The 23,978-nt window shown below is 45.1% G+C and overlaps 1 protein-coding gene across 1 annotated transcript in view; it reads right to left on the bottom strand.

Annotated features, from left to right (window-relative positions):
• galnt2 (UDP-N-acetyl-alpha-D-galactosamine:polypeptide N-acetylgalactosaminyltransferase 2) overlaps positions 1-17,636 on the bottom strand; it is a 172,454-nt gene extending 154,818 nt beyond the window's left edge. Inside the window, exon 1 of the mRNA XM_038800613.1 lies at positions 17,266-17,636. Within this exon, the coding sequence (XP_038656541.1) occupies positions 17,266-17,451 (186 nt within the window). The 5' untranslated portion in view covers positions 17,452-17,636. The remainder of the gene's footprint in view (positions 1-17,265) is intronic.
• Between the last annotated feature and the right edge of the window lie 6,342 nt (positions 17,637-23,978).

The following is a 23,978-nucleotide window of genomic DNA, read 5'->3' as shown; positions in this document are numbered from 1 at the left end:
ATAAAGCCAATTGGAGTTCATTACACTAAGAATCCCTTAAAATATGATTTCAGTAATCAAACACACTCTAACTCAGACTTTTAACCCTTACTTCACCAAGTACTTATAATACAATATATCTGAAAATCCTACATTCATCACACTAAAGGAACAGGAGTCACATGTTCCTAAATTGCTTTCTCCAGATGATCCTTCCCCATCTTATAGACTCCTCCACCTAAAGCAACTTCAGCAGTCTATAATCTCAGCCCTGTGCACCATCTGAAGAACACAATGCAGCCCTCTACAATGTTCAATCTGTACTCTGTATTTAAAGTAAGTACTCATGTATGTCATTCAAGAGGTGAAAGTATTACCAGCTGAGCCATGGCTAAAATCTCATGCAACTAAAACAACGACATTGGATGCAAGATATGTAGCTATCAGTTGAGAGTGTACAGTACATATCAATACTGTTTCAAGATTCTGAAGCACTATAATCCATTCTACATGTTGACATTCATGGCCAACTTCAGTATGTTAACAAAACACAACCATCTTGTTAAACTGGCTCAGTAAAATTATATCAAATAGGTAATTTAAATACTATCCAAATGCCTTGGGGAGGGGGAAAATCAGGGAGGGGGAAACTTGCAACATAATTTCACATTTCTAATGTAAATCCACTTCAACTGTAATGCTTGCACACTCAAAATATAAAATGTTGTACGCAGCACTGATGAGAAAGCAATCTGGAAGGACTCTAGTCTGATTTCTTTGTGAAAGTAGTGACGTAAATCGGAGGGAAACATGGAAACGATGAAAATTAATGAGGATTTATTTTTAAATGATTAAAGGAACAAAGTGAGAAATGAAAGCAAATGGCAGGCGGATGTGGGCTCTTTGAACTAAGGAGTTGCAGTGGTGGGAAGTCTACAGCCTGTCAGACAGGCTGATCCACCTTGTATTAAAGTGTCAGCACTTGCAATGGAAAAATCCATTAAACAAGTGTTGACATAGGGAGTTCCCATTATAAACGTTGACAATAGATCGTCAACGTGGTGACTACTGTGACGTGGTCATGCGGCATAGGCAGTCATAAGACCTATATTATACAAATAGTAAAGGGTTTGAAAACAAGTGCACTCAGTAAAAAAAGAGTTGGAGCAAAGTGACCAATTTGATTAGCTGTTTCTAGCATCCTGGTTGTTCCGACAAATTTAGAGAATGCAACTGAGTTTTGATTAGTTTACATTTGCTGAATGGGATACTGCCACAAAACGGAGAGACTAGTTTAACAGGTTACGTGAGATAATCTGTATTTTTCTGGCCTTACAGAAAAGTATGAGATCCAACTCATTGAGGTGTGGTGATACTTTGACATTCCACAAAATTGTGAAAGCCATGGCTCCAGTGTCAGACTTGTGTGAGTCAGGGGAGGTTGTGGGTTGAGCAACTTCAGCACTTATACTAGGGCGGATGCTCCCACGGCTAATACCAAAGGACAGCTAGGTTTGGAAGTGTTGCCTTTCAGAGGAGATGTTAAACCATGAGGTAACCTGCCCATTCAGCTGGATGTTAAAGATCCCACAATATCATGCCAAGAACAGCAGAGGAGTTCATCCTGGTGTCCTAGACAGCAGGCACTTTGTAGCATTACAAAGCATTTTGGGATTTTTAAATTCAAGCAGAGAGCTCGTCTGGTTTTCTGATTTCAATACAATTTGTACTTCGGCACTCGTGAAACATGTGGGTCAAAATACTTTTTTTCCAGCTGTGCCTCAGTGGGTCACACTCTTGCCTTTGAGTCAGAAAGTTGAAGGTTTGAGTTGCACTCCAAAGACAGGATCATATAATCCAGGCTGATGCTTACAGTGCAGTGGAAGGGCTGCATGTCAGAGGGGCTGTGTTTCGGATGAGATGTTTAAACAATTACCAGGAACATGCTGTGTGTAAGCTGTAATGTAGGAAATGCAGCAGAGATTACACTTAAAAAATACATCATTTTAAAGGTGCAATATAAATACAAGTTTTTACAACTAAGATATATTACTCGAGTATTAATCCTCAACAATTACTTTTGATTTTCAAGTGCATACTAATGCAACAGGAGTCACATGCTCCTAATCGCTTCCTCCAGGTGATCCATCGCCATTTTGTACACTTCTCCACCTAAAGTAATTTGAGCCGTCTGTAATCTCAGCCTTGTGCATCATCTGAAGTATACAGTGCAGCCCCCTATTATGTTCAATCTATACTCTGTATTTAGAAGTTCAATTTCATGCCAATGACGGTTAATTTATTGTTTCTCTTTTGTATTTACGGCGGGGGGGGTTCTGTTTTTTTGTTCTTAGAATTTTCTGTTACTCTTTTCTTTTTTGTGAAAATGTGAAAATTTGAATAAAAATTATTATTTTTTTAAAGTTCAATTTCAGCCACCTACACAAATATTTACACATACAACCACAATAGACATTCTTTGTCCTGTTGGTGGGCTCGCCCTGTGGTATAAAGGGTATTATAGTACAGTGATTATGTTACTGGACTATCAATCCAGGTCTGGGTTAACAATTCAGAGAATTTGAATTCAAGTCCCACTATGAGAATCTTGATTTGAAAGAAGAAGACAGATATGCATTTATACAGTACCTTTCAGAACTGCTGGATGTCCCAAAGTGCTTGACAGCCAATGTTGTACTTTTTTGTTGTTGTTATAAATTTAGAGTACCCAATTCAGTTTTTCCAATTAAGGGGCAATTTAGCATGGCCAATACACCTGCCCTGCATATCTTTGGGTTGTGGGGACGAAACCCACACAGACACGGGGAGAACGTGCAAACTCCACATGGACAGTGACCCAGGGCTGGGATAGAACCTGGGACCTCGGTGCCGTGAGGCTGCAGTACTAACCACTGCGCCACCGTGCTTCCCTCCAATGTTGTACTTTTAAAGATCAGTTATTGTTGTAATGTAGGAAACAAGGACGCCAATTTTCACACAGCAAGTTCACACAGACAGCAAACTGATAATGAAGGTTAACCTGTTTTAGTGATGTATTACAGGGATAAATATTGATCAGGATATATTTACCTTGCTCTTTTTTCAAATAGTGCCATGGGATCTTTTACATCCACAATTACTTGGTTTAACATCTCAACCAAAAGATGGCACCCCCGACAGAGCAGCACCCCCTCAAGTACTGCACTGGAGTCTAAGAATTATTGTAACATGTGAGGGAACCTGTAGTTCTGGGTTCACGTTGTGTATTTTAGGGCCTGGGGGCTGCAGCTTCCAGCATGCTCTGGTCTCCTGTGTGCTGACCTTCTCCTGCACCAGCACAGCTGCCCAGTGTACGGCCATGTGAGGATGGGTTTAGATATGACTTCCCCATCATATCACCCCAAGTCTGACCATAACAGCGTTTGTTGTGAATTTGGATAGGATGAACTCACTCATTCCCTGGCCATGAAGCAAAAGCACCCAGACAAACCCCTTCTGAAAGCATTATGGGCTGAGAGGCCATGAGACTGAAGTAGGGGCAGCACGATTGCGCAGTGGGTTAGCCCTGCTGTCTCACAGCGCCGAGGTCCCAGGTTCGATCCCGGCTCTGGGTCACTGTCCGTGTGGAGTTTGCACATTCTCCCCGTGTTTGATTGGGCTTCGTCCCCACAACTCAAAATGTGCGGGGTAGGTAGATTGGCCACGCTAAATTGCCCCTTAATTGGAAAAAATGAATTGGGTTCTCTAAATTTTTTTTTTAAATGAACGAGACTGAAGTAACCATTTTGAATTCTCTTTGATAAGCAGAAGAAATTTTACTCAATGTTTGTGTTTAACCATTTCCATACTGATTGCAGATAAATTAGTCTGGCAGGCCTTTGAGTTTTACGGCAAAAAGGGATGGCTTTTTCTGGTTAAAAACACAATGAGGTGGACTTCCGGTGGCAGCCATGGTGTGAGTGGTCGCACATTTGGCAGCTGCCGCTTGTGGTGTTGTTTTGGGGCCTTTTCCCCAATTAACGGCCGGATGTTTTGATGGAAAAAGGTGCAGGAGTGGTGGAGGAAGTTTAATCCACCGGTGGATGGATTTGTGGACCAGAAGTGGTTTTAGGCGAATGAAGCTGTCAGAGCGAGAAACTTTCCCTGCAGCACAGCGAAAGATGGCGAAGGGTCAGGAACCGGCCCTAACATCTCAGTGGTCTATGGAGCAGCTGGTGGACTTCTTGAACAAGAAGTTCACCCAGCACAAAACGGAGTCTCCGGAGGACCTGGCGAGGATGGTGGATCTGCTAAATGCGGTAATCGACCATGTGGAGATGGAGCTGGAAGCTCAGAGGCAGGCAATCCAGAAGGTGGGGGAGACGGTGGGGGAGCACGAGGAGCAGCTCGCTTCGTTGGCGGCCAAGATGGGGGGTGATGAGAGATATCTAGAAATGGCTTCATGAGAAGGTGGAAAACCTGGAGACCTGCTCCCGGAGACAGACTGACGATTGTGGGGTTGCCAGAGGGCATTGAGTGAGCGGATGCTGACTCGAATGTAGCCAAGATGCTGGAGAAGTTGCTGGGGGAGGGGGTCTTTGAACAGTCCTTAGAAGTGGGCCGGGAGCACAGGGTGCTGATGAGGAAGCCGCAGAGTAACGAGCAGACGAGTTCTATGATGGTGCTGTTGCATTGGTTCTTTGATAAGGAACGGATCCTGAGGTGGGCCAGGCAGACGAGGCAATATACCTGGGAGGGCAGCGAACTTAAGAGTATATCAGGGCCTGGATGTGGTGCTGGCCAAGAGGAGAGCGGGCTTTAACAGAGTGAAAGCTGCCTCTTTAAAAGGGGGGTGAAGTTTGGAATACTGCACCCGGCTCGCCTCTGGGTGACCTACAATGGTCAGGAATAGTATTTTGGGACACTGGAGGTCACGATGGAGTTTGTGAGAGACAATTGACTGGCAGGAGAAGGACAACATTGAACTTTGAACGTGGTGTTTGGGGAGGTTGGTTCTCCCCAATGGAGGGTTGGGGGGTGGGACAGTTTCCTCCCTCTTTTCTTTCTTATTGTTTTGTGTTCGCTAGGGAGGTTGTTGGGGAGATTGGGGCAGGGTTGTGGAGGAGTGCATTGGGCTCTGTTTTTTCCCTGGAGGCCATTGTCCTTTGTTCTTCTGTGGGGATTGTGTTTTTCCTTTCTGTCTTTGATTGTTGATATTGTTCTTTGCACCAAGATAGTGTTTGAGCAGGGGGGAAAAAAATCAACGGCAGGGATGCCTTCTGTTGTTGATGCTTCTACAGCACATTGCTACGGAGAGGAGGACTGGCATTGATGCAAGTGCAAAGAGAGGAAGGCGGCACAGATTGCGCATGTGCTAAAGATAGCCTAATGTTTTTTTTAAACTGAAAGCCTGAGTACACGAGCTGTGGAGATGGCACAAAAAGCTTACTCATGTGACCTGGCATGCTGTGCGAAACACATGACTGGTGTACGATGCAAAAGTGAGCCCATGTCAGGGAATGCCAGTGGGGAGCTGCAGAGGTGTTAGAAGATGGCTAGCTCCCTGCAGCTGGGGCTCAGAGACGTCTATGGGGAGCTGGAGCTCAGAGAAGCAGTTGCAAATTCCATGCTCCTGGTAAATCTGGACTATAATCATTCCAAAGTGGCTGCGAAGCAGGGGGCATGCCTGTGTTTAGACACTGAAATATAGACTGGCCAACACAGTGGGATGCAGTCTCACAAATCAGTCAGCTCAGTTAGAAATTAAGGCCAGGAATGAAGGCTAGATCTAGGAGCAGATCTGAGAGAGATCTGGAAAAATTGTTGAGGATTGTACCACTAGAACTTGGGTGGAGTAAAACTGCTGTTGGTTCGGGATCAGGCTAGCTCTTTAAAGAAGAGGAGCTGAAATTCCTTGAGAGGAAGACAAAGAAAGGGTTTTATAGGATTTTTTGTGACTCGTAGCAATCACTTACTTCTGGGTGGCTTCCTAAGAAAGTTTATAGAAAAGGCTTGGTGATGTCTGCCATTTACTATGAAATTAGTGGTGTGTTCGACCACGGTTTGCCAGTTAATTAATGTTAATCTCATGTTAATTTATCATGTTAAAAGAGTATAAGATGTTGAATGGTTGCTTTGTTGATTCTTGTATAATATAATTTGTTAGTTGAAAACTGTGGATTCTTGTGGCTTTATTCTCTCTGTAAATTCCTAGAATTCAAATTTTGTCTACTTTAAAACAAAAATTACTGGTCCCTAACTGGATCGTAACACATAGGAGGCAGTTGTTCGGCTGATCAGGTATCAACCTAGATTTGTACATTCAAGTCCTCGAGGTGACATAGAAATAAAAATTAAATTAAAATGACAATGGAGCTTGCGGATTGTCATCAAAATTCAATTGGTTCACTCATGTCCTCTCGTATGGGCCCTACCATCATTACCCTGTCTGTCTACGACTCCAGTCCAACACCAAAGTGGTTGGCTTTTAACTGCCCTCTAAAGATGCATTGCAAGTTACCCAGTTGTGTAAAATTGTAAAACACCACACAGGCTTCAATACTGTCGATGCAAGGGCAGCATGTAGCGCAGTGGTTAGCACTGGGACTGCGGCGCAGAGGACCCGGGTTTGAATCTCGGCCCTGGGTCACTGTTCGTGTGGAGATTGCACATTCTCCCCATGTCTGCGTGGGTTTCACCCCCACAACCCAAAGATGTGCAGGTTAGGTGGATTTGCCATGCTAAATTGCCCCTTAATTGGAAAAGAAAAAAATAATTGGCTGCTCTAAATTTTTTTTAAAACACTGTCGATGCAACTAGGAATGGGTGAAAAATACCAGACACCGATGATCGGCACATGAAAAATAAAAAAGGTTTGTAACTCCACAGAAGCAAAATATTGGAACCAGCAGCCTATTTGTCCTCCAAACAGTCTGCATAGCGCCATGTCCAATCCCTGTTGGCACAGTTTAAAAAGGACTGGGTGAGGAAGTGTTTATTTGTGCCAACGTTGGCAATGCACAATCTCATTTCTTTTGAGCATAGCCAAGAATTATTTATGATTAGTCTCTTCGCAAGAACTGATCCGTGACAAAAATGGGATGGAAAAGAATTGGATGTTGGCAGCAACACATTTATTTTCCAACAAACATTGGGTCAAGGAGCCCGGAAAATCCAGTGGTGAGAAAACCATATTTAAGTTGTATCTCAAATTTATTACAGCATAAAATCAGAACTCCCCCCAGTTCAAACATATGCATTCATACGATGCCTTTCATAACCTGACGACGCCCCAAAGTGTTTTACAGCACTTTTTATTCTTAATTTTTTGTCACTGTATAATGTAGAAAACACAGCAGCCAGTTTGTCCACAGTGTCCATGGCAAAGGCTGACAAACAGCACTGTGATTGTGACCAGATAATCTGTTTCAGTGATGTTGGTTGAGGGATAAAGATTGGCACTGGTGGGGGGAAACACAACTTAAAATAGTGCCACGAGATCTTTTACATGCCCCTGAGAAGGCAGACAAGACCTCACTGTAACACCTAATCCAAAAGGATGGTGCCTCCAACAGGGCAGCACTCCCTCAGTAACATCAGCCTGGCTAGTAGACCATAAGACCACAAGACATAGGAGCAGAATTAGGCCATTCGGCCCATCAAGTCTGCTCCGCCATTCAATTATGGCTGATATTTTCTCATCCCCATTCTCCTTCCTTCTGCCCATAACTCTGATCACCTTATCAATCAAGAACCTATTTATTTCTGTCTTAAAGGTACTCAGTGATTTGGCCTCCACAGATTTCTGTGACAACGAGTTGCACAGATTTACTACCTTCTGGCTGAAGAAATTCCTTCTTATATCAGTTTTAAAGGATCATCCCTTCAGTTTGAAACTGTGCCCTCGGGTTCTAGTTTCTCCTACAAGTGGAGACATCCTCTCCACGTTCACTCAGTATTCTGTAAGTTTTAATGAGATCTCTGCTCATCCTCGATCGAGTACAGGTCCAGAGGCCTCAACCGTTACTCATATGACATGTCGTTCATTCCAGGGATCATTCTTGATAACCTCTTCTGAACCCTCTCCAAGGCCAGCACATCTTTCCTTAGATATGGGACCCAAAACTGCTCACAATACTCCAAATAGGGGTCTGACCAGAGCCTTGTACAGTCTCAACAATACATACGCTCAAATTCTCCATCAATATTTATGTAGAACATGGCGAATTGGAGAAGATGCGGAGCTGGGTCAGAGGGGTTGATTCCCAGTGGGTCAGAATGGAGGAGAGTTTGTGCAGAGGGTCGGGATTGAAAGCTAGTACCGGGAGTCTGGTAATAATAGCTTCATTGAGATTTTGGAGGCAGTTTCGCTAACACTTCGGGTTGGGGACAGGGTCAAGGGAAATGCCGATTCTGGGGAACCACAGATTTGAGCCAGGGCGGTAGGATGGAAATTTTCGGAAATGGGAGGAGAAGGGGATTAAAACACTAAAAGATTTGTTTCTTAGGGGTCGGTTTGCAGGATTGAAGGAGCTGGAAGCGAAGTATGGGCTGGAGCAGGGGGAAATGTTTAGATACATGCAGGCTCAAGATTTTGCCAGAAAGGAGATACAGAACATCCCGGAGGAACCGGCCTCCACATTGCTGGAGGAGGTGCTGACGACAGGGGGACTACAGAAGGGGGTAGTGTCGGCGGTTTACGGGGCTATTTTGGAAGAGGAGAAAGCACCACTGGAAGGATCAAAGCAAAGTGGGAGGAAGGGTTGGGAAAGGATATGGAGGAGGGTTTCTGGTGTGAGGTGCTCCGGAGAGTGAATGCCTCCACCTTGTGTGCGAGGTGGGGGCTGATACAGCTGAAGGTGGTATACAGAGCACACCTCACGAGGGCGAGGATGAGCCGATTCTTTGAAGGAGTAGAAGATGTGTGTGAACATTGCGGGGCGGGGGGCTGGGGGTGTAAATCACGTTCATATGTCTTGGTCCTGTACAAAGCAAGAGGATTACCGGAAGGAGATTTTTGGGGTAATTTCTGAAGTGGTGCACATGAAACTGGACCTGCCCCCCTCCCCCCCATATTCGGGGTGTCGGACCAGCCAGGGTTGGAAACGGGTGCGGAGGCAGATGTTGTCGCCTTCGCCTCGTTGATTGCCCGAAGGTGAATCCTGATGGGATGGAGAGCAGCCTCTCCACCTTGTGCCCTGGCGTGGCGAGGGGACCTATTGGAATACTTGACCCTTGAGAAGGTTAAGTATGAATTGAGGGGAAGGATGGAGGGGTTCTACAATTCATGGGCATTATTCATTATGCACTTTCAAGAACTGGATATCATCGAACATTAGTTGGGGCGTGTGGGTGGGAGGGTTGGGGGAGGGGTGGCAGTGTGTGTTAATGGTGACTATGGGTGATCCCTAATTCCTTTTTGTCATTTGTTTGTGAGAACATGAGGGCCAATGTTTGGGGTTTGGTGGGAGGATGGGGTCGCTGTTATTGATATGGGGATTGACATATTTTTTACTGATTATTGTTTATTGTTGGTGGGTGTAAATTTGGGAGAAAATGTGAAAAAGGAGAATAAATTTATTTTTAAAATATATATTTATGTACAACAAATAGGGGGGTCAATTTCATATATTCCTTTTCCTTCTTCCCTGCCAAGAGATCAGAGGCACTTTATTTAAGTTAGTGGCTGTAGGAATGATTATACGACTCAAACCAAAAGAAATCAACATTTTTACTTTAGGAATGTTCAAGTAAAGTAAGATGTATACAAATTTGTAGAGAAACGACACATCGAAAATTCCCTGTCCATCGCACTTTTAAAAATAAGCATAGAAAGACTTGCAATTATACCTCACTTTTTAAAACTGCCAGATGTCTCAAAATGCTTTACAACTAATTAAGCACTTTTGAGGTGTAGTCACTGTTGTATCATTGATTTGATTTAGATTTATTGTCACGTGTACTGAGGTACAGTGAAAAATATTATTCTGCGTACAGTACAGGCAGATAGTTCCATACATGAAAAACGTTATAGACATAGACATCAGGTGAAAGATACAGGAAGGTGGTAGCCAATTTGTGCACAGCAAATTCCCAGAAATAGCAATGTGATTATGACTAGATAATCAGAAGTTTTAGTGATGTTGATTGAGGAATGAATAAATGTTAGCCAGGATACCAAGAAGGACTCCCCCCTTCTCTTCTTCAAAGTAATGCCATGGGACCTTTTACATTCACCCTATCAGGCAGGTGGGGCCTCAGTTTAATGTCTTATCCAAAAGGACAGCACCTCCAATAGTGCAATATTCCCTCATTACTGGAGTGTCAGCTTTGACCTTTGTACTCAAGTCCTGGAGTGGGACTTAAACCTGGAATCTTGTGAGTCAGAGGAAAAAATGCTGCTAACTGAACCACAGCTGACACTTGGGAGAATAACAGAGTAAAACTGTAATTTTAACACCGAGGCCACAAATATCGAATGATATACAACCCTATCTGTAAAGCTGGCTTCGCAATTCATATACAACGGATTGTGACTGGCGGGCACATCATGTTTTATCGACAATTAAAACTGGATATTTTAAATCTATGCATGCATTTGTAGTCTTGCAAGGATATTTATACCAGCGGCATTCGCCTTGAAAGGATTGGGAGTGGAGCAGAAGGAGGGATCCAATTTTTAAACTGAGATTAAAGAGATTCCGTAGGAAAAGGGAATTGTTAGTTAACACCTGTTAGCAAGGCAAGTTTGCAGATCAGAAGGCAATTACAACATTCTAACTCTGGTCCCATGAAACTGCCTTTCCTTCTTTTTTGCTTAGTAGATTCTATTTCACGTCGAAGTACAACACATTCATGCAACTCTATTGTTCAGGCTGATGGATATTAAAGACCACAATCCCAACCAAAAAACCCTGCAATGTTTCACTTCACAGTCCGTCCTCGGACCTACGACACAATTAATAATAATCGTTATTACTGTCACAAGTAGGCTTACATTAACACAGCAATGAAGTTGATGTGAAAATCCCCTAGTCGCCACATTCCGGTGCCTGTTCGGGTACACAGAGGGAGGATTCAGAATGGCCAAATTACCTAACAGCGCGTCTTTCGGGACTAGTGGGAGGAAACCGGAGCACCCGAAGGAAACCCACGCAAACATGGAGAACTTGCAGACTCCCCACAGACAGTGACCCAAGCCAGGAATCGAACCAAGAACCCTGGACTGTGAAGCAACAGTGCTAACCACTGTGCAACAGTGCCGCCCACCTAAAAACCACGTTGTAAGTCAAAACATCAGAAACTGGAACCGATTTTCCCAGAGCAACAATGGTGCAAGTGGTTCTGAGCCAAAGCCGGAAATCACATATGGAATGCCCGGCGGTATTAAATGTTCTTAACTCTTGCCCTATGAAGTCGCTGAGGCGATTATTGATGCCTGCACACCTTAACAGAAGTTGGTTAATGTGGGGTATATAATGGAGCCATCGATCACTGTCAGTTACCTGTTTAACCTTGAACCATGTGAATCTGATCGTTTATTAAATACAACATAAGCGTATAAATGCATTAAAAACAGAGGTTGGCCAAAACAATTTAATAGACTAAAACACTCATTCCCAACCTAATAAAGACGGTTTGATCTGCCACATGGGCAGCACAGAACGGCAAAGCGCACATTTTAACAAACTGGCATCATAAAGTCAAAACCAATGTTGTAAAGGCAAAGTGGGGTGTCAATTTATAAACATTGTAAGTGCCATTTGTCGCAACTCAAACTTCATGAAATTGAGGGCTGCCTGTCTCGTGTTTCTAGGTCTAAGTGACTAACTGCATTTATATTGTAACTTTAATGCAGTAAAAAAAAATGTGCCACAGAAATTCGCAGAAGTATAACCAGACAAATTGTGACACCGAGACACATATGGTGATGTTAGGACAGGTGATTAGTATCCTATAGATGTACATTTTAAGAAGCAACTTACAGAGAATGTACAGTATAGGAACAAGCCATTTGGGCCAACTGGTCTCTGCTGGTGTTTATGTTCCATAGGAGCTTCCTCCCATCACTCCTCATCTCACCCCATCAGCATTTCCTTCTATCTCTTTCTACTTCATCCTCTTAAATATATTTATGCTTTTTGCCATTTTGTGGATCTTAAGGAGATTTGGAAAGACAGAGGAGGGGGTTCCGTCAACACAGACATGTACTAAAACATCTGATAGAAGGCCAAGACAGTGTTCTCTCAGTGCACAAACACGACTGAAGCTAGTATAATAATTCACTCACAGCTTACAATACTGCTCCATCAGTCAAAATAACATTTTAAATATTTTAAACTGGATTAAGATTGAATTTATTTTCAGTGGTAAATATATCAAAGCTGGATAAAAATGAACCAGTTAGGTTTTATAATCAATTTTACCATATATGCATATCTACAAGATACTTACTATTCAACAGGCTTGCGAGGGCATGTCACTTAGAAAAACGTGCTAATGGTACTCACGTATAACCAATGAATTTTTAAAAATTATTCCCCGGGTTATTTTATAATCATTAACTTCCAGAACTCACTTAATTTAAAACAATTCTGTCTTTTTCTAACCAGTTAGGGAAATGTTAATATACAATATACAAATGTCATACTTCAACAGTAATAACAATCTACGCCAATTTGAAACTTCAAATCCAACTCAGCATAATATCAACCCAACTGTGGTTAGGAATAATCCACTGCACCTTGCCATATAACTGAAAATCCCCGAGAATTATGCTCGACTCATTGACTTGGCAGGGAATGCTCAAGCGATTGTCTTAGTGTGCCAACAATGTCTGAATGTTTGGAAGTGTTCCTACAAAGGTCACTGAATTTCAGTGACTGTCTCAGTGTATGCGTGTTCCTGAGAATTGAAAGTAGTTCTGAGTGTTCCAGCAAATGTCTGAACGTATAACAGAATACTGCAGCAAATGTCAGAATTTTGCAACCAATGTCTGAATGAATATTTGAGTGTTGCAGTGAATGAGCACAAGACTGGGTGTTTGAGCAACGTCTGGGTGTTCCAGAAAATTTTGAATGAATGTATAGCAATGAAAGTCTAATGTTTGAACCAATGTTACAAGATTCCCACAAACATTATATAGTCTTGAGTGTTCCGATGATTACAAGCGTACAGGTGAGTGCTCCAAACAACATCCTAGACTATGCCAGTGTTAAAATGGGTATCTCAACTTAACTCTATGCCCAAGTGTTCTGACATATGTTAGGTCTCCTTTTATGAAAGCATGTCTAAGTCGCCTACCAAATGTTCCTGCGTGTGTGTAATACGAGTGATCCTGCATGCATGTGTAGTGTGTGTAGCATGTACAAGTGCTCCCATGTGTGTAAAGTGTAGCCCAGGTATCAGGATGGATGAGATGCATCCAAGTATACTGGGGGAAGGGAGTGTGGAAATTGCAGAGGCACCAGTCACAATCTTCCAGTCTTCCTTTGACACGGGTGGTGGCAGAGGACCAGAAAAATGTGAATGTTACACCCTTGTTCAAAAAGGGTGCAAGGATAAAGCCGGCAACTATAAACCAGTCAGCTTGACTTCAGTAGTGGGGAAACTCTGGAAACTATAGTTCAGGACAAAATCAGTATTCAATTGGACAAGTGCAGGATAATTAAGGAAAGCCAGCTTGGATTCATTTTGGGAAAATCATGTTTAACTAACTTGGAGTTTTTGAGGAGGTAACAGAGAAGGTTGATACGATCAACACTGTTGTGGTTTATATGGATCTTCAAAAAGCATATGATACAGTACCACACAACAATCTTGTTAGCAAAATGCAATCTTAAAGAATAAAAGGCAAAGTTGCACATGGATAAGAAATTGGCTGAATGACAGGAAACAGAGCGTAGTGATAAATGCTTGTTTTTCAAATTGGAGGAATGTACGTAGTGGAGTTCCCCATGGTCAGTGTTGCCACCCTCTTCTTGATGTATATATATATTAAGGACCTAGACTGTGGTGTTCAGGGCATGATTTCAAAATTTGCAGTTGATACAAAGATTGTAAATTATGTCAACTTTGATGAGTAAAGTCTGGAACTTCAAAAGTACATAGACATGTTGGTGGATTGTGAAGGCAAGTTGCAGATAAAGTTCAATGCAGAAAGGCGTGAAGGATACGGAGAGACAGTATAAAATAAAGGGCGAAGCTCTAAAGGAGGTGCAGGAATAGAGGGATCTCAGTATACATGTATGTTAGTCATTGAAGATGGAAGAGCATGTTGAGAGAGCAGTTAATAAAGCATGTGGTATTTTAGGCTTTATTAATAGGGTTATTGAGTGCAAATAGTAAAGAGGTCATGTTGAACTTCTTAAGACATTAGAACAGGGGCGGGCAAACTTTTTGTGCAAGGGCCACATTCAGAAATTCACAATTCACAAAGGGCCGCATAGTATATTAAGTAAAATAATTACTTCACCCGGTTATGATTCTGGGCGCCTCATATAGAACACAGACAGCACAGAACAGGCCCTTCGGCCCTCGATGTTGCGCCGAGCCATGATCACCCTACTCAAACCCACGTATCCACCCTATACCCGTAACCCAACAACCCCCCCCCCCCTTGACCTTACTTTTTAGGACACTACGGGCAATTTACATTGGCCAATCCACCTAACCCGCACATCTTTGGACTGTGGGAGGAAACCGGAGCACCCGGAGGAAACCCACGCACACACGGGGAGGACATGCAGACTCCGCACAGACAGTGACCCAGCCGGGAATCGAACCTGGGACCCTGGAGCTGTGAAGCATTTATGCTAACCACCATGCTACCCTTATAAATAGTTACAACATGTAACAAAGAAGATCCTATCTTATCTTGTCACAATTATGTTGCATATATTTCATTTTCCTCCCTTTACTTGTCTCCCGACAAGTTTGTAATCATTTAAGGCTCCGTGCCTCCCCCCACCCCCCCCAATGCAGCTCGCTACCAGTTGATGTTGCAACTTGTTAAAAGGAAAGGTTGACACTTATCATGTTTGTACTCTTCACATTCGTTTGCAATAAACGTTCAAGATAGCTTTTATTGACAATTAACATTTTTGACGAACTTTGAGAAACTTATTGCTCCTGGTACTTTTCTATATAATATAAAAGAGAGCTGGCTGGTTGTTTTTCATTTCAAAGGTGGTGGTAGGGTGTCTTTTTGTGAGGCCTCATCTAGAGTACTGCATCCAGTTGTGGGAAGGATGTGAACGCATTGGAGAGAGCACAGAGGAGATTCACAAGAATGATATGAGAGATAGAGCTGCAGCTAAGAAGTTAGATTCATAGAATCATAGAATTTACCATGCAGAAGGAGGCCATTCGGCCCATCCGTTCTGCACCGGCTCTTGGAAAGAGCACCCTACTTAACACCACCCTATCCCCGTAACCCTGCAACCCCATCTAACCCACGGGTAATTTAGCATGGCCAATCCACCTAACCTACACACCTTTGGACTGTGGGAGTAAATTGCAGCACCCGGAGGAAACCTACGCACAGGAGAATGTGCAGACTCCGCACAGACAGTGACCCAAGCGGAAATCGAACCTGGGACCCTGGTGCTGTGAAGCCATAGTGCTAACCACTAATGTACCGTGCTGCCTTGATTGGAGAGGTTATAACAGTTTAACTTGGAGAAAAGACAGAGGAGACTTTATAAAAGTATTGAAGACACTGAGGGTACGGGCTGGGTAAACTGAGAAACTATTCCCACTCAAGCATTAAGAACTAGAGGACACAGATGCGAAATAATTGGCAATACGAGTAAAAGTGATGTGAAGGGATGTTTTTCACCCAGAGATTGGATGGAGTCTGGAACAAACTTCCTGAGTGGTGGAGGCAGGTTCAATCAAAGTTTTCAAAAGTCAAAAGTCTGAGAACATGCACTAACAGTTCAAAAACAGCTTCTTCCCTGCTGCTACCAGACTCCTGAATAACCCTCTTATGGACTAAACGGAACTCTTCACACATATTCTCTACTGAGTAGTACTGCACTATTGCTTGTGCCTATGTATTTACATTGTGTGTATATATGTCCTGGGCTGGATTCTCCGCTGGTGGAATGCTCCGTTTTGCCGGCAGCGCAGGGGTTTCCCGACGGCATGGGGTTGCCCCACAATGGGAGACCACATTGACCAGCCGGCGTAACGGAGCGTCCGCCAGCAGGGTGAAACAGAAATTTGGCGCAGCGGGAGGAGAATCCAGCCCGGTATTTTTCTTCATGTATGGAATGATCTGTCTGGACTGTACACAAAACTTTTCACATTCCTCGGTACACGTGACAATAAAACAAATCCAAATGTTCCTGTGTGTCGTGTATAGTGTACAGTGTATACCTATGGAAAGTGTACCAGTATTCCTGTGTGCAATCTGTATGTGTGCCTGTGTGTATAGCATGTACCTGTGTGTATAGCATGTACCAGTTTAGTGTGTACCAGTGTTCCTGTGTACCAGTGTATAGTGTACCAGTGTTTCTGTGCGTTTGTGTGTACCAGTGTTTCTGGGCGTTTGTTTGTACCAGTGTATAGTGTACCAGTTTTCCTGTGTTCCGTGTGTACCAGCATACCTGTGTATAGTGTGTACCAATGCTCCTGTGTGCCATGCACCAGTTTTCCCATGTAGAGCATGTACCAATGTCCTTGTGTAGTCTGTATGAGTGTACCTGTGTAGTGTATAGCATGTACTAGTGTCCGTGTGCAGTCTGTGTACCATGTCCCAGTGTGTATAGTGTATTCCCATGTATAGCGTGTACCATTGTCCCTGTGTGCAGTCAGTCTGAGTGTACCTGTGTAGTGTATAACGTGTCCCAGTGTGTATAGTGTATTCCTGTGTATAGCGTGTACCAGTGCCCCTGTGTGCAGTCTGTCTTGAATGTACCTGTGTAGTGTATCAGTGTTCCTGTGTGTAGTGTATAACGTGTACCAGTGTCCCTGTGTGCAGTCTGTCTTGAATGTACCTGTGTAGTGTGTATCAGTGTCCCAGTGTGTACAGTGTATAACGTGTACCAGTGTCCCTGTGTGCAGTCTGTATGAGTGTACCTGTGTACAGTGTGTACCTGTGTGTGTGTGTGTGTGTATCTGTGTCCCTGCGGGTTCCCGTGGACGGCTCCGCGCTGATGCCCTCGAGTCGGAGCGAGTAGTGGACGTGCTCCTCCAGCCCCATGTCGGCAGTGCCGCACGGCTCGCACTCTTTCCCCGAGGCCCGGCTGCCGAACGCACCGCACATCTATTTTTTTTTTTAAAAACACAACGCACAATCCTCACCTTCCGGCCGGGGCCGCTGCCCAGATAAATGTAATAGGCGATGCCCAGGACCCAGAGGAAGGCGAAGCACAGCAGAATTCTAGACTTTCTTCTCATAGTTTTGAGTGAAGCGGGAATGAGGAGGCGAAGGCGGAGGAGCAGGCCGTGTCGGCACTGGCGACGGGGCGACGGGGCGACGCTCAGCATCCATCAGCCAGCAGCGAAGAGCGGCGCCAGCGAGCGCCTGGGCGAAGGTCAAGGGGTAAAGGGTACGTAGCACAAAGTGCAGAGCAGCAAAGAACGAGGGGGTAGTGACCCCTAAACCAGCCGCAAACAAAAAGTTAATAACGAAGGGACCAATTCAGCGTGGCACGAAATGAGACTAACTCTGCGTTGTGTGCAACAAAGAAGTAACCAATTCAACTTCGCGGTAATAGGCACGCTAATTCTGCATTGTATTTAAAAATAAAGCTGATTACGTATTGATCAGCGTAGGAGAAATATTTGTGTTATATACAATGGAAGATTAGTTATGCATTGCATGCAATCGCGGAAAAATTATTATACATTGTATACAACAATAGCAAATATAATAATGAAGTTAATTGCACATTGCATTGAATAATGGAGAAACTAATTCTGCATTCCATACAAAGGAGAAATGAATCAGACATTGCAAATAATAATGAAGGTAATTGAGCATTGCATAAAGTGATGAAAAAACTAATTAGGCATTGCATATAATGGAGAGAGGAATTATGCATTGGCATATAATGATGCTAATTCTGCATTATATATAATAATGAACACGCATTGTATATAATAATTGAGAAATGAATTATGCATTGCATATAATAATGAAACTATGCATTGCATATAATAATAGGTAGATAAATTATGCATTACATATAATAATGAAGCTAATTATGCATCATATATAATAATGAACAAATTAATTACCCATTGTATTTTGCATCACTGCATAATAATGTTTGGAAGAAGAATGGTTTAACCAATTCACATCACATCATAGTAATATTGCCAATCTCTGCTAGAATCTCCATGAATTGGGATTAACTTCCTTGAGACATGGTAGAAAAGTCATAAAGAATATTTTTTAAATGTTTTATCCCATTTTCTTTTGTCACTTTTGTTTTAGAGGCAGAAGTTTGTGGATAGATGGGATATGAATGAAATGAAAATCGCTTATTGTCACGAGTAGGCTTCAATGAAGTTACTGTGAAAAGCCCCTAGTCGCCACATTCCGGCGCCTGTTCGACCAACCACAATTACGTACGAACATACGAAATAAGACCATCAGTAGACCATTCAGCCCCTCGAGTCTGCTCCACCATTCAATATAATTACGACTGGTCTTTTTGTGTTGAATTCTACATTCCCCATCTTCCCCGATAACCTTTGATTCCCTTACCTTTTGAAAAAAATTTTACAGTACCCAATTCATTTTTTCCAATTAAAGGGCAATTTAGCATGCCCAATCAACCTACCCTGCATATCTTTGGGTTGTGGGGACGAAACGCACGCAAACACGGGGAGAATGTGAACCTCCACATGGAAAGTGACCCAGAGCTGGGATCGAACTTGGGACCTCGGCGCCTTGATTGATTCCCTTACCTAATAAGAAACTATCTACCTCCACCTTAAAAATATTCAATGATCCCGTTTCCACTGCTTTCTGAGGCAGGAAGTTCCAAAGTCACACAACCGCCAAGAGAAAAAAAATCTCCTCATCTCTGTCCTATTAGGGCAACCTCTAACGTTACAACATTGCCCCCTAGTTTTGGATTAGCCCGAAAGACGAAACATCCTCTTTCACAACCGTCCTAATTGTTCAAATTCTGATATATTTCAATCAAGTCACCCCTCTTTCCCCCCCCCCCTATATTTCAATCAAGACACCCCCTCTCTCTCTCTCTCTCTCTCTCTTCCCCCCCCCCCCCCCCCCCCCCTCCCCAGCCCACCCCTCAGCAACTCTTCGAAACCCCTAGTGGAAACAAACCCAGTCTGTCCAACTTTTCCTCATAAGACAACAAACTCATTTCAGGTATCTAGTAAACCTCTGAAACATCACTAATGCATTTACATAATTCCTTAAATAAGGAGACCAAAACTGCACACAGTAAGTGAGATACGGTCTTATCAATGTGCTGTATCGGGCAGCACGGTGGCCTAGTGGTTAGCACAACTGCCTCACGGCGCTGAGGTCCCAGGTTCGATCCCGGCTCTGGGTCACTGTCCGTGTGGAATTTGCACATTCTCCCCGTGTCTGCGTGGGTTTCGTCCCCACAACCCAAAAATGTGCAGAGTAGGTGGATTGGCCATGCTAAATTGCCCCTTAATTGGAAAAAATAATTGGGTAATCTAAATTTATAAAAAAAATAAAAATCAATGTGCTGTATAACTGAAGCTTACTCTCGTAATAAAGGATAGCATTCCATTAGCCTTCTGGATGGAGTCACATGTAGGCCAGACCAGGTAAGGTCCTAAAGGGAATTAGTGAACCAGATGGGTTTTTATAACAATCGTTTCATGGTCATTATCAGACGATGATTATTGCATCGTATTTCAATCAAACTTTGACGCCTGAATACTTTTCCTGTACTCTAGATGCGTCAGTACCATAGAAGCAGAAGTCAACTATCCAACACTCAAGAGCTGGGCTTCAGCACCGGGGAATAGCCATGTGGGGTGAGGTGTGGATCAGGGGAGGGCACCTGAGCACGGTCTTCCTAAAGTTCCCGGCAGGGGTCCAGGGGTTCCTGCAGTGGCCGGGCTGAATGTGCAGAGTGAGGTTTTCCAGCACAACTGGCTCGGTGGATGGCACTCTGAGAGAAGACGGGAGACGTAAGGGTGGGGTAAGCTTGGGAGATTTGAGGGTCCTGGGGTGGAAGCCCAAACATTGTCATTCTCTCAACTCCAATTCCTTGCAAATACTAAAAGGGATGGTGGTGTCTGTCCCGCAGAGGGTCTTCACGGTGTGGTGGCAGCCCAGGCTGGAAGCAGCACCCTATGTGCAGGGGGCCGCCGCATACCCTGAAGACTCAACCGCCCATCAGGCCGAGGAGGAACCCCAGCGACAGCCAAATGTGAGCAGTTGTTGTTGGTCATTCAAGGAGATGCCTCAGGAGACTCCATCTCAACAAGGTGACAGTGCAGCACCTGTGCCATGTCCTGGCACCCCTTGGAGGAGGAAGACACCCGCTCCCGGTCCTGAATGTTTAAGCAATCAGTTAATTCCAGGGCTAGAGCAGGAACCTGTACAGCATTTCACAAGGTATAGCATCAGGTGTAGCTGTGAGGACGCAGATGCCCTGTATGCTCAGGCAGCAAGGCATATCAATTTTGAGCTGGACCAATCGCACCAAAATGCCCAAGCGGCAGGATTCACCACCATCTCCAGCATGCCCCAGATCCAGTGAGTAAATAATTTATTTTTTTTAGTTTTTAAAAATAAATTTAGAGTACCCAATTCTTTTTTTTTCCAATTAAGAGGCAATTTAGTGTGGCAAATTCACCTACCCTGCACATCTTTGGGTTGTGGGGGCAGACACGGGGAGAATGTGCAAACTCCATGATGCTCGGTCAATAACTCCAGAAGTAAGATTGGACGACAATTGAAGGCTTTATTGGACTAGATGTTTCCCCCAGCAGCGCAGGTATTGAATGCAGCTGCTGGGGAGACACAGGCTCTTATACTCCGCCTTACTGGGCGGAACCAGCAGGCAGGCTTCACCAATGATATTGCTGTCTCAGGTACCTCCCACACCAGTGGTCTTACAGCATCAACCTGGGTACCGTAGTACCCCTAATACCGACTACCACATTCACCCCCTGTTGAACAAAAGAGTCTGGCGGGGGTGGTGGTCTCTCGTTATACAGTGGTTGAGGTTATGGTGGTACCCGGTATACATTAGTATAGTGTTTTGCCTCGTTACATGTCGCAACTATTTACAGTATTTATTTACATTCAAAATGAAGCAATTAGTCGATCGGGGGTCCTGGTCGTCCTCTGCGATCGTCGCAGTTTTGGCGGTGATGCAGGCGCTGGCTTGGGCATCCGTGGCTCCGGGAGCATGACTTCGGCAGCTTCATCACCCCTGGATGGGACTGGTGGGAGGACCGAACCGCCTGGGAAGGGGACGGCTGTCGGGTGCGCCGGTAGGAGGGAGGGGTGGTGGTGGTGGTGGTGGGGGTGTGGGCGGGGATCCAGCGGATGCCAGGTCCCGAAGGGAGACCGTATCCTGTCGACCGTCGGAGTACGCCACGTAGGCGCATTGAAGGTTAGCATGGAGGAGGTGGACCCTCTCGACCAATGGGTCCGACTTGTGCGCCCGCACGTGTTTGCGGAGCAGGATGGGTCAAGGAGCTGCCAGCCAGGTTGGGAGCGAGGTCCCGGAGGAGGACTTCCTAGGGAAGACAAGGAGATGTTTGTGAGGTGTTTGGTTGGTTGTGGTACACAGCAGTGATCGGATGGAATGGAAGGATCAGGAAGGACCTCCTGCCAGCAGGAGACTGGGAGATTCCTGGACTGTAGGGCCAGTAGGACGGTCTTCCCTCTCTACCTGGCCGTTTCCCCAGGGTTTGTAACTGGTCGAGGCAATGCCCTTGCTAGCAGGAATTGACGCAGTTCGTCGCTCATAAAGGAGGAACTCCTATCGCTGTCTATGTAGGCGGGGAAACCGAACAGTATAAAGATACTGTGGAGGGCTTTTATGACGGTGGCTGCGGTCATGTCGGGGCAGGGGATGGCGAATGGGAACCCGTAGTACTCGTCAGTCACGTTCAGGAAGTACGTGTTGCGGTCGGTGGAGGGGAGGGGCCCTTTGAAGTCCATACTGAGGCGTTCAAAAGGACAAGAAGCCTTTATCAGGTTAGCTTGCTCTGGCCTGTAGGAGTGCGACTTGCACTCTGCGCAGATTTGGCAGTTCCTGGTGGCGGTCCTGACCTCCTCGATGGAGCAGGGCAGGTTGTGGGTCTTGATGAAATGGAAGAATCGAGTGACCCCCAGATGGCAGAGGTCCTCGTGGAGGGCCCGGAGTCAGTCCACTTGTGCGTTGGCACATGTGCCGCAGGATAGGGCATCAGGAGGCTCGTTTAGCTTCCCGGGACGATACAAGGTCTCATAGTTGTAGGTGCAGAGTTGATCCTCCACCGTAAGATCTTATCGTTCTTTACCTTGCCCCGCTGTGCATTATCGAACATGAAAGCAACCGACCATTGGTCATGAGGAGAGTGAATCTCCTGCCGGCCAGGTAATGCCTCCATTGCAGCACAGCTTCTACTGTGGCCTGGGGCTCCTTTTCAACCAAGGAATGGCGGATTTCTGAAGCGTGGACGGTGCGTGAGAAGAAGGCCACGGGTCTCCCCGCTTGGTTGAGGGTGGCCGCCAGAGCTACGTCGGACAAGTAGTACACGTGATTGACGAGTACTACGGGTTCCCATTCGCCATCCCCTGCCCCAACATGACCGCAGCCACCGTCATAAAAGCCCTCCACAGTATCTTTACACTGTTCAGTTTCCCCGCCTACATAGACAGCGATAGGGGTTCCTCCTTCTCGACTTGGAAGGGAAGGGATTCATCGATTGCGTGCATCGTGGCTTTTGCAATATCCAATTTGATGCGGCTGAAGGCCTGGCGGGCCTCTGCCGACAGGGGAAAAACCGTGGACTGGATTAGTGGGCGGGCCTTGTCTGCATAGTTGGGGACCCACTGGCCAAAATATGAAAAAAATCCCGGGCCTTGGAGCAGTGTGGGAGGGGAAACTCCATGAGGGGGCTCATTCATTCGGGATCTGGGCCTATAACTCCATCATGCACTACGTAGCCGAGGATGGCTAGACGGTCGGTGCTGAACACTCATTTGTCCTTGTTGTAGGTGAGGTTAAGGATTTTTGCGGTATGGAGGAATTTACGGAGGTTGGTGTCGTGGTCCTGCTGGTCATGGCCGCAGATGGTGACGTTATTGAGGTATGGAAACGTGGCATGCAAACCGTACCGGTCAACTATTCGGTCCATCGCCCGTTGGAAGACCGAGACTCAATTTGTGACACCGAAGGGAACCCTTAGGAAGTGGTAGAGCCGCCCATCTGCTTCGAATGCAGTGTATTTGCGGTCGTCCGGGCGGTTGGGGGAGCTGATGGTAGGCGGATCTTAGGTCCACCGTGGAAAAGACTTTGTATTGTGCAATCTGATTGACCAGATCAGATATGCGGGGGAGGGGGTACGCATCGAGCTGTGTATATCTGTTGATGGTCTGACTGTAATCGATGACCATCCTGGTCTTCTCCCCGGTCTTTACAACCACTACTTGAGCTCTCCAGGGACTGTTGCTAGCCTCGATGATTCCTTCAGTAACCGCTGGACTTCCGACCTAATGAAGGTCCGGTCCTGGGCACTGTACCGTCTGCTCCTAGTGGCGACGAGTTTGCAATCCGGGGTGAGGTTCGCAAAAAGGGAAGGCGGCTCGACCTTGAGGGTCGCGAGGCTGCAGACAGTGTGTGCGGTGGTGGGGGGGGGATAGGGCCGCCAGATTTAAAAGTTAAACTTTGGAGGTTACATTGGAAATCTAACCTTAGGAGCGTGGCAGCGCAGAGGTGAGGAAGGACGTAGAGGCGGAAATTTTTTAATTCCCTTTCCTGGACTGTGAGGTTTGCTACGCAGAACCCTGTGATCTCTACAGAGTGAGACCCGGAGGCCAGGGAGATTCGTTGATT

This window comes from Scyliorhinus canicula, chromosome 6 (genome assembly GCF_902713615.1).
Source record: "Scyliorhinus canicula chromosome 6, sScyCan1.1, whole genome shotgun sequence".
Classification (NCBI taxonomy): Eukaryota; Metazoa; Chordata; class Chondrichthyes; order Carcharhiniformes; family Scyliorhinidae; genus Scyliorhinus; species Scyliorhinus canicula.
Note: the sequence above shows the minus strand (reverse complement) of the source record. Positions and strands in the feature narration are given on the sequence as shown.